The following is a 10,570-nucleotide window of genomic DNA, read 5'->3' as shown; positions in this document are numbered from 1 at the left end:
AAAATATGCGTCTCACGGTCTCACAAAATTAGGCCGTCTCACATGAACCTAACCATATATATATATATATATATATATATATATATATATATATATATATATATATATATATATATATATATATATATATATATATTCAAATGTAGATCGACATCTATTGTGCGGACGTGTGGATAGTGTTATTCTGTAAGAATAACAAACAAAATATGTTGTTTGATAATGTGAATACGTTCAATCTTACATAACTATTATCATTAGCACACATTCTCACCAATTAAATAATCTATAAGGTTATTATAGATTTTTTTTTTATTCACATTCTGTCAGAATCTTGTTAGGATGTGTTTATTGAGTTGTATTCTCTAAGAATGAAAATGATTGAAAAACGATGTGTGAGAACAAAAGTGAATAAAAATTAGTGAGAATGAATGGAAATGAAAATAATTGTGTGAGGTTGAACGTATTCACATTACTAAACAACTTATTCTTTTAGTAATTCTCATAGAATATCACTGTCCACACATCCGCTTAATAGTTGTTCATTCGCATTATAACCTAACTATATATATATATATATATATATATATATATATATATATATATATATATATATATATATATATATATATATATATATATATATAATTTATCAAAAATAAAATAAAATAAGTTAGCAATTAGCTTATAAGCTAATTTCACTACAAGAATCCACTCATATGCCGACGACATGTCGTCGGGAAAGCCTATACAAAGGATAAGTCATCGATAGAAAGTCGTCGGTATAGTCTGGTCGGTGGAAGTGGAAAAAGTTATCAGGATAGGGCCCTATACAGACAACAAGACGTCAACAAATGATCGGTGGAAGTGGTTTTCGAAGAAAAAATAGTTTTATTATTTACCTTACAGATGACTTGTCGTCCGTATAGAGGAAATTTATACCGACTACACGTCGTTGGAACACATTAACCTATTGCGACGACATGTCGCCGGGAAAAGTGGGTAATAGTTTTTCCATTTGAGTTTTAGCAATGACTTGTCGGAGGATATAGGTCACAATTGCTTTTTACTGTTAGGACTTATGCCGACGACATGTCGTTAATATAGCCTTTTTTAAAATATTTTTCATAGATTCTATTATATACACAAAACCTGTTTTTTAAAACAAATCCAGACAATGTACAACATAATGTCAAACACTAAATAAGCATAAAAAACTATGGGTGTTCACGGCCCGGTTTTTTCCGTTTTTATGTCAAACCAAAGCCAAACCGTTAGTAACGGTTTTTGTCAATTGAAAACCAAAGCCAAACCATTGAAAATTAAAACCGAACCAAACCAAACCGTTACTAATGGTTTGGCTCCGGTTTGGTTTCACTATTTGGGATTTTTACGCTCATTTAAGTCGGGCCCATTAGACTAGGATTTTTCAAATAAAATTAAGAACGAACCAAATTGAATCATTGACAATTAACATAAAGGATAAACATTGATGGACTAAAAGAAACAACTACCTTAGTCACGATTTATAACTAAAATAAAACCATTAAACCCTTATACATGATTTACTTAAAATATCACACATGATAATATGATATAAATACCTGAAGGTTTAACAAAAAAAAAATATACAATCGAAATATGACATGGTTACATTAGGAAACTAGAAAAAAAAATGAATTTAAACGCAACAAATGAATAAAAAGAAACTTGTTATTTTTCTATCAAAATACATCCTAATTCTAATAAATAAGTAGAACTCGGCCACGTGGCATTCTTCCAGCCCCCCAAAATAGAGTTTTCCCGCTCATTTTTTCTTCTATATTTACGTAAATGCCATTGAATCCGAAAATTGAGTAAAAGTTCAAACTGATGCAATATATCAGGAAATTTTAGCTGTCAACTGCATTCAAAATATTCATGCATTAATTTTAAATGAATAAAGATTATGGAAATAATTTGAAAAAATATGTTAATGAATAATCAGATTCGAAAATCACGATTAAATTTGAAAGTTTGTTTATTTTGATTGCAAATTCAATATATTGCAATCATTAAATCCCTAAATATCTGCAGTATTTTTCAGCAAACGTAAATATCATTTATACGGTTATTTTGTTTTTACCATTCTGCTCCATAACAATTCTGCTCCATAGAAACCACAGCAAACGTATTCTTCTTCATTCTTTGTTATTCTGCAACGCTTCAAGAATTAAATATCAGGTTAGTGTATTCAAAAATCAGAATTACCAATATTTCTATTTCCTCCATGTTCTTATTTATCTGTATCTATCACGTTCTCATTGTATGATTTCTATTCTTCTTCTTTTTTGTAATTCTTCTTAATCGTCTACTTCTTCTACCTTTTCAGTTTAAAAGACGAAAAACTAATGAACATTACAAGTTCATTTTCTTTAAAAAAAAATTAAAAATAGTCTTTTTCAGATGTGCACAGTAACTTTTTTTTATGGTATGAAATTTTAAAATTTGTTTGTTTTTATCTAAATACAATCTCAAAAAAATTTAGAATTTTAAAATTTATGAGTACATTAAGTCAGTTGTTATTGTCATGTGTTGATTTTTAATTTTTCTGTTTTACTCATTGTTATGTTATCTGTTAGTGTTAGTATGTTGCAGGGGCATTTTCGGTATAATTGTCGTTTTCATGTTTATTATATATTTGTGTTCCATCTTATTATATAAACTTTTATTCAATCTAAAACATTATTTCATATGAATTATTTGTTTTTGTTTGTATTCCATTTTATTATAAAATGAATTATTCAATTTAAAAATTTATGAGTACATTAAGTCAGTTGTTATTGTCATGTGTTGATTTATAATTTTTCTGTTTTACTTATTGGTTAGGATGTTCTGTACATTTTAAAAGGTTGCTAATTTTCCTTACAATTCTATAATGATTAAATTTAAGTCAATTTGTATAATAAAAATGCGAAATTCTTAGCTTTCTTCCCCAATTCGCATTCTACTGTAAAATTCGCATTCTTCATTCACCCTCTTTCTTCGCATGTTCCAGTCATTTTTTTTTTAGTTCATTCGCATTTGAGTTGTTTGTCTCACCAAATGCGAAATTAATATTAACCATAATCACCTTCGCATCTTTAACCCCAATCCATACAACCTCATATGCGAAACCCAATTTTGATTTGTATTACCAAATGCGAACATTTTTGCTTTTACACGTGAACTGCATTTGACTCCAATATTGAACAAATCACATTTCACATTCCTTCTTGACTTCGCATTTTTCTTCACGAATCGTCCCTCAATCAATAACCCAATTAACCCAATTGCGAATCCAAAATCAAAACTTATCTGTTTTCATATGCGAACCCAACTGATTGGCTTTTCAAAATCAAATTCGCAACTCCAAATCGTTCGATTATTCGCCCCAATTCCAAAATCAAATAACAGATCCTTCGTATGATTCATTTAATAACCAAGGCTTCGTTCCAGAAAACATCGAATTTAACAGTTATTCCTTCCCACAATCTTTAACCTCCGTTTAAAATCGATCCATGTATATAAACCCAATAACCAATCGAACACATACCATTCGAAAACAATAATCATTACACCCTTCAACAGATTTGACATCGCATTTCAAAACAATCGATCTTACTTCATCTGCTTGATATATCGCAATTAACAATTAAGACAAATCAATCAATCAATCAATTTGTATAATAAAAATATTGCTATATATGTAAAGACCATATTGCCCCTAACTTGATAAGTATTTGATATATCGCAGTTAACAATTAAGACAGATAAATAAATCAATCAATTTGTATAATAAAAATTCGAAATTCTTAGCTTTCTTCCCCAATTCGCATTCTACTGTAAAATTCACATTCTTCATTCACCCTCTTTCTTCGCATGTTCCAGTCATTTTTTTTTTAGTTCATTCGCATTTGAGTTGTTTGTCTCACCAAATACGAAATGAATATTAACCATAATCACCTTCGCATCTTTAACCCCAATCCATACAACCTCATATGCGAAACCCAATTTTGATTTGTATTACCAAATGCGAACATTTTTGCTTTTACACGTGAACTGCATTTGACTCCAATATTGAACAAATCACATTTCACAGTCCTTCTTGACTTCGCATTTTTCTTCACGAATCTGTTCAAAAGGTTTTTCATTTTATTTTATAAACTTTTAATTATATTTGCTTATAAAATTTTTTTAATTTTTTTCTTAATATTTTAAATTTTTGGCCGATATTGCATATGTGGTTATTATTGTTCAAATGTTAAAGCTATCTTGAGCTTGATACTTTGATACTTTTACAGGTGAAATTATATTGTGATTGAGGGTGCTTAATTTGTACTTTATCTAATTTGTATTTAAAAAAAATGAAAACTTTGTTGGTATTCTTCTTAAAGTAAAAAATAACTACTCAATAGTCAATACTACAACATTTTACTTTCATTGGTTTCCCTTTAACCAGTAAAAATCATTATTATGTAATTTTTTAGAATGGAACATTCCCTTTAACGGCTGTTTACTTAATAATTTTTTTCATCATATTGATGAATCCTACTTTTTTTCATTTGTTACCATTTAAATCTTATGGTTATACCATTGTACTTTAAAATGTTTTTTGGTTTAATATTAATGGAATATTCCTTTAATGACAATGTACTTTCATTGGTTTCTATGTAACCTCTAAATATCATAAACTAGAGGGGGAGCCCCCGCGATGCGGAGGTCGGATGAAACCTTTTTGGTTTGTTGTTTTCTCTATGTTGAGGAGATAAAACAGATGCAAATGTGAATACATACATAATTGGTTTTTCTTATCTATATTTATGTTGAAGAGAGTTGCTAATGTGACAAAATTATCACTTTATGTTGAAAAGCAAAAGGTATGGTTTAGTACCTGACACAGAATAGACAATTTCCAGGAGAATAAAACTTCATAAACGTGCTTGACATGTGGTTTATTCTGTGTTTGCATTACGTTTTATATATGGAATGACAAAATAGACCTAAACGATAGATTATATTTTTTAAAGGTGAATACAAGGCTTAACCATGCAAAGTCCATAGATTAACAAAAAACATGAGGCTAACTGTTGGAAGGGATCAATCAGATATAGGAAAAATAAGAGATTTTGCAAATTGGTTGTTGGATATAGGAGAAGGAAAACTTGGTGGTCCGAACGACGGTGAAACGATTATCGATATTCCGGATGATATTCTCATTAATGATTCACATGACCCTATAGGTTCCTTAATTGAGTTTGTATATCCTTCAATTTTAGAGTACTATAGCGATATAAATTATTTCCAAGAAAGAGCGATACTTGCTCCAAAAAATGAAGTTGTCCAGAAAATAAACGACCGTTTACTTAAGAAGTTTCCAGGAGATCAAGTTGAATATTTAAGTTCAGACTGCATATGTGAATCCGAATTTCTCCATGATCAATTTGATGCAAATCTATACTCTCCTGATGTATTAAATGGACTCAAAGTATCCGGTTTACCAAATCATAAATTAGTTTTAAAAATTGGTGTTCCAGTAATGTTACTGAGAAATATTGATCAGAAAAACGGCTTATGTAATGGCACAAGACTACAGGTGTTATCATTGGGCAAACGTGTTATTGAGGCACGTATAATAACTGGAACTAATATTGGAAATCAGACTTTTATTCCAAGAATGTCTTTAACTCCATCAGAAAAAAAAGATTCCCTTCAAATTCACAAGAAGACAGTTTCCTTTGGCTGTATGTTTTGCAATGACTATTAACAAAAGTCAAGGACAATCGTTGTCAAAGGTTGGTCTGTTTCTGAAAGATCCAGTTTTTTCACATGGACAATTGTATGTTGCCTTATCTAGAGTTCAGAGTAGAGAGGGATTAAAATTATTAATTTTAGATAAAGATGGCAAACTCAGAAATAAAACTTCCAATGTTGTTTATAAGGAAGTTTTTCGAAATTTGTAGCCAACTTTTTTGTAACGTCGTTTTATTCAATTTTAGGAAATCACACTTAATCCATCATATTACTGTATTTTTTTATAATTACGTATTGTTGTATTTTATGTTAATTTCATTACACACATTGGTATTGTATAATCTGCATATGTCCAATTAGAATGATGAATAAAAAAATAGTTTTCAAAAATCTTCATTCCTAATTAAATACTTCCCATTTAGTTAGTAATTAAATAATTACCAATAAAAAAATTATTTATATATTCAATATTACAATTTATAAGTTATCAGAATTATTGATATAATATTTTATTAAATAATTAATTTTTAAATTCAATTCAAAAACAGCACCCGTGGGTTCCACGGGTTTTAACCTAGTTGTTTTAATAATTATATATACACTAAGGTCCGGTCCGGTTTTATACGGTTTAAAAATTGTCAAACCATAAGCCGAACCATTCATTATGGTTTCGAAAATTTGAAGCCGCAAGCCAAACCGTAAAGAAAATACAAAGCGCGAAACCAAACCGATGTCCGATTTGGCCGGTTTCACGGTTTCAAACTAAACCATGAACACCCCTATAACAAACCATCATAGTCCAAATTCAAGACTTAAAGTCTACTACATTCTAAAAAACAAGTCGTTAACAAACTTTGTTCAAAATAACATAAAAGATCAATCATCACAATCTCCATCCGTCTCCTCGGTCTCGTTGGTTGTAAGTTATGAATTATGGCCACCAATCAGTTATTATACATTTGATGCATTTATTGCATATATTGTTGCATTTGTTGGGTTAATGCAACAAATCGAGTGTTATCCATATTTTGAGATTGAGATTTGGAAGTTTTGGAAGGAGGTTGATTTGGAATAAAATGATTGTTGATTCTTGATTTTCTTCCAACTCTATGAGTATATATGTGTCTCTCACCGAGGGCACGACGAACACAATGAAACTTACTTACATGTCCGCCCTCCATGGCCTCTTTGTGCATCTTCGTATACTCCGCTTGAATCATTTCCTAAAATAAAGAAAACAATAAGTATACATTAATTAAAAAAAATAACTATAAACATTTCCTAAAATAAAGAAAACAATAAGTATACATTAATTAAAAAAAAATAACTATAAACACTAGAACAATAATAATAATATACCTTAAAAAACATAATAATAATAACAACGACAACAACAACATATTTAACAACGTATTAACTTCATTTATTACTTACCAAATCTTCTCTTGCTTGTGGTGTACACCAACATTGACCTTCCTTGAAGCCTGTCTGCCTCCAACCATCGATATGTTGCGGGCATAGTCCTTGTTCAACCTATAATAAGCTAAAAACAACTAATATATTTATATAATTATTAATAAAATTTTCATATAATACAATTAAACCTTATTACCTCCATATGATGTCTTTCAACATATGACCTACAACCATGAGCGTTTGTATGTGGAAGTTTGGCCCTATATTTTTTACCTTTTACCAACTGGTTCATAAAAGCCTTGTCCAAAAAGCTGATCAATCAAATCATTCCAAGTTGTGGTGTCCATTTCTTTCGGTGGATATTTTCTTGTAGTTTCCACATCTTCATATCCACCGACTTCTTCAAAATGACATTTCGCGATGTGCTCTTTATATGTATGTAATAAAAAAACAAATTTAATTATTAAAATAATATTTAAAAAGTATAAATTTTTTGCATATAAAAAGTATTAGTGTACTTAGTTCTAACTCAGATTATAGATTCATTGTATTCAAAAGGGACACACTGCCAATACCTATAACGAAGTGATACATTTTATATCACTAAATTTGAGATCAACTTCTTTAATATTTTGCCAATTTTCCTTACCTATAATGAAGTGATACATTTTATATCACTAAATTTGAGATCAACTTCTTTAATATTTTGCCAATTTTCCTTAGGAATCGATAGTTCTCCCTATCACTATCAATTCACATAGGTAAAGGATTATCATCATTAGCCTTATACACTGCATACATATTCAAATTTCTTCCTTTGCCACACACTCTCTTTGGGTTTGCTACATTAACACATTACAACTGGAAATTTAGAAATTTAGAACTTTAAAAATATATCCAATACTTAAGAATTTCATGTAACTTACAAGATTCGCAACCCGCTACTATCTTGTGTGTGCCCCCATGTGGAGGTCTTTCCCAGTCATCTCCTCCATGTTCCCTCGCGACATGTGTTGTCATCTATTTAAAAATATTATAAACATTCAAAATATATTATAAACATACTTTCAACAAAACTAATAAACAAATATTATAAGTAATCAGAATCATCACTATAACAAACTAATACATGTATGTTGTTGTTAATAACCTTTGTAGTTAGGTTTTCTAGCAACGTATTTTTATTAGTTTGTTTATTAAAGCATTCAATTGTTCACTTCTCTTTCATATTTATAGTATTTATAGCATCTTATTTTTGTTTTTTTTTTCAATTATGGCATTATACTTTAAATATGATTTTTTTTTCTATAATAGGATCATACTTTCAATAGCTAAGACAATCATATGTATTATACATTTTTTATACATCCAAAATAGTAAACCTAAACAACTATGACAATCATACAGATTATACATTTTATACATCCAATTCGAAACATTTTTATATACTTAAACTAGTAAACCTAAACAAATAATAAAATCATGCATATTATACATTTTATACATCCAAATCCAAACATCTTATATATACTTCAACTAGTAAACCTAAACAAATAACAAAATCATGCATATTATATATTCCAAACATCTTATATGTACTCCTCAAAAAAGCAACAAATAACAAAACCACCATACATTTGCCTATTTCAGAGAAATCAGAAAAACAGGAAAGAACCCCTAAAACTGAAAACCACGTTGTTGTGAAATGCCACCAAAATACGACTCAAAATATGAACTTTCGCTCTATGGTGGTTTACTCAACGAAAAATAGCACCAAATCAGAAAACGGAACAAAAAAATGCAAACACGCACTAAAAATTAAAACCAAATTCAAAAAAACATGAGAAAGATGGACATTCTTGGTTTACCTGTTGCCCTTTAGTGGTGTCTAGAGATGAATGGTAGAGTCGTCAAAGACTAGTGTCCAAATTTCTACGAATTGAAACACAACAAACTCAAATTTGTGACTAAAATCTATGAAATTAGCAAAGGTAAAACGAAGGAAGCAAAATACCGCCTTCTGTTAAATCGCATCGGTGGTGTGTTGTCGAACTATGGTGGCCGGAGATGGGTGGTGGTGACCGAATTTCTAGAAATTCAACCAAAAAAGTAAAAATCAGACCAAAAATATGTAAAATCACGAAAAGCATAATGGATGAAGTTTATACAGTGAAATGCGATTAATGAGCATCGGAAAAAGCAATCGCCGGTCGAGAGAGAGAGAGAGAGAGAGAGAGAGAGAGAGAGAGAGATTTGGGAGTTCTTCCTGCGCATGATTGTGAATGACAAGGGTTTAGGGTATTTAAGACTAGCACCCTATCCCGATGACATGTCGTCGGTATAGGGTTTACAAAAACGATATCGTATTGAGTTTCACACAAATAAAAAAATTAAAAAAAATAATATTTGTACCAACAACATGTCGTCGAAACACATTTTCACGTGAATCGCCACATATATATGCCGACAACAAGTTGTTGGCATAGACACTTTTTCGCGAAAAAGGACGACGGTTCTTTTCTCTAGAACGTGGAATAAAATTAAATGGAAATTATAATTTACGCAACTTATACCGGCGACTTGTCGTCGGCATATGGTTCCAGGAAACCGCGTAAAAGATATTTTTTCCCGCCAAAACTATGCCAACGACATGTCGTTGGCATAGATTTCCTGGCCAAAGTTGGCAAAAGCTATGGTGACGACATGTCGCCACAGGGTTAAATTTTTGTAGTGTTTAAACATTTGTGTTAATTTCATTTGGATATCAAATAAACTTTTAAGGTTGTGTTTGGCGCACCACAATTAGCTGATACGCTAGCTTATTTTTCGAACTTTTTTAAATTGTCATGTTTGGGAAGCCAGATAGTAGCTTATAAGCTAGCTTTTTAAAAAACTACTTAGGCTATGTTTGGCGTACTAGCTGAAAAGATAGTTGTTAGCTGAAAAGTTAGTTGAGAGTTGAAAAGCTAGTTGTTAGCTGAAAAACTAGTTATTAGCTGAAAAGTTAGGTGAGAGTTGAAAAGACAGTTGTTCAATAAAAAGTCGATGATAGCTGAAAAACTAACTGATAAAAAATAACGTTTGATAAAGATAACTGAAATATATAAAATTACATAAAATGATATTTAAGAGTATTTGTTTCTATAATTAATTAAATGGTATATTTAAAAAAAATTAAAAGTTCCTAAAAAACTAATTTAACTAACTTTTCAAAAAGCTAGCTTATAAGCTACTTTTAAGCTAAAAACTCGAAAAATATGCGTCAAACATAGTTTTAGACTAACTTTTTAGGAGTTTTTTTTTTTTAATTTTCTAAATATATCCTTTAAATAATTATAAAAACATATTTTTTAAATGTTATTTTATATTTTCAACTAATTTTTCA

The 10,570-nt window shown here is 29.9% G+C and overlaps 1 protein-coding gene across 1 annotated transcript; it reads left to right on the top strand.

Moving 5' to 3' along the window:
• The first annotated feature begins 5,092 nt into the window (after window positions 1-5,092).
• Window positions 5,093-6,844, top strand: LOC145009466 (uncharacterized). The gene is made up of 2 exons (XM_078968156.1): window positions 5,093-5,645; window positions 6,645-6,844. Exons 1-2 carry the CDS (start codon window positions 5,093-5,095, stop codon window positions 6,842-6,844), a joined length of 753 nt encoding a protein of 250 aa, XP_078824282.1.
• The last annotated feature ends 3,726 nt before the right edge of the window (window positions 6,845-10,570 follow it).

This window comes from Lactuca saligna, chromosome 8 (assembly GCF_052625555.1).
Source record: "Lactuca saligna cultivar CGN05327 chromosome 8, ASM5262555v1, whole genome shotgun sequence".
Lineage (NCBI taxonomy): Eukaryota > Viridiplantae > Streptophyta > Magnoliopsida > Asterales > Asteraceae > Lactuca > Lactuca saligna.
Note: the sequence above shows the minus strand (reverse complement) of the source record. Positions and strands in the feature narration are given on the sequence as shown.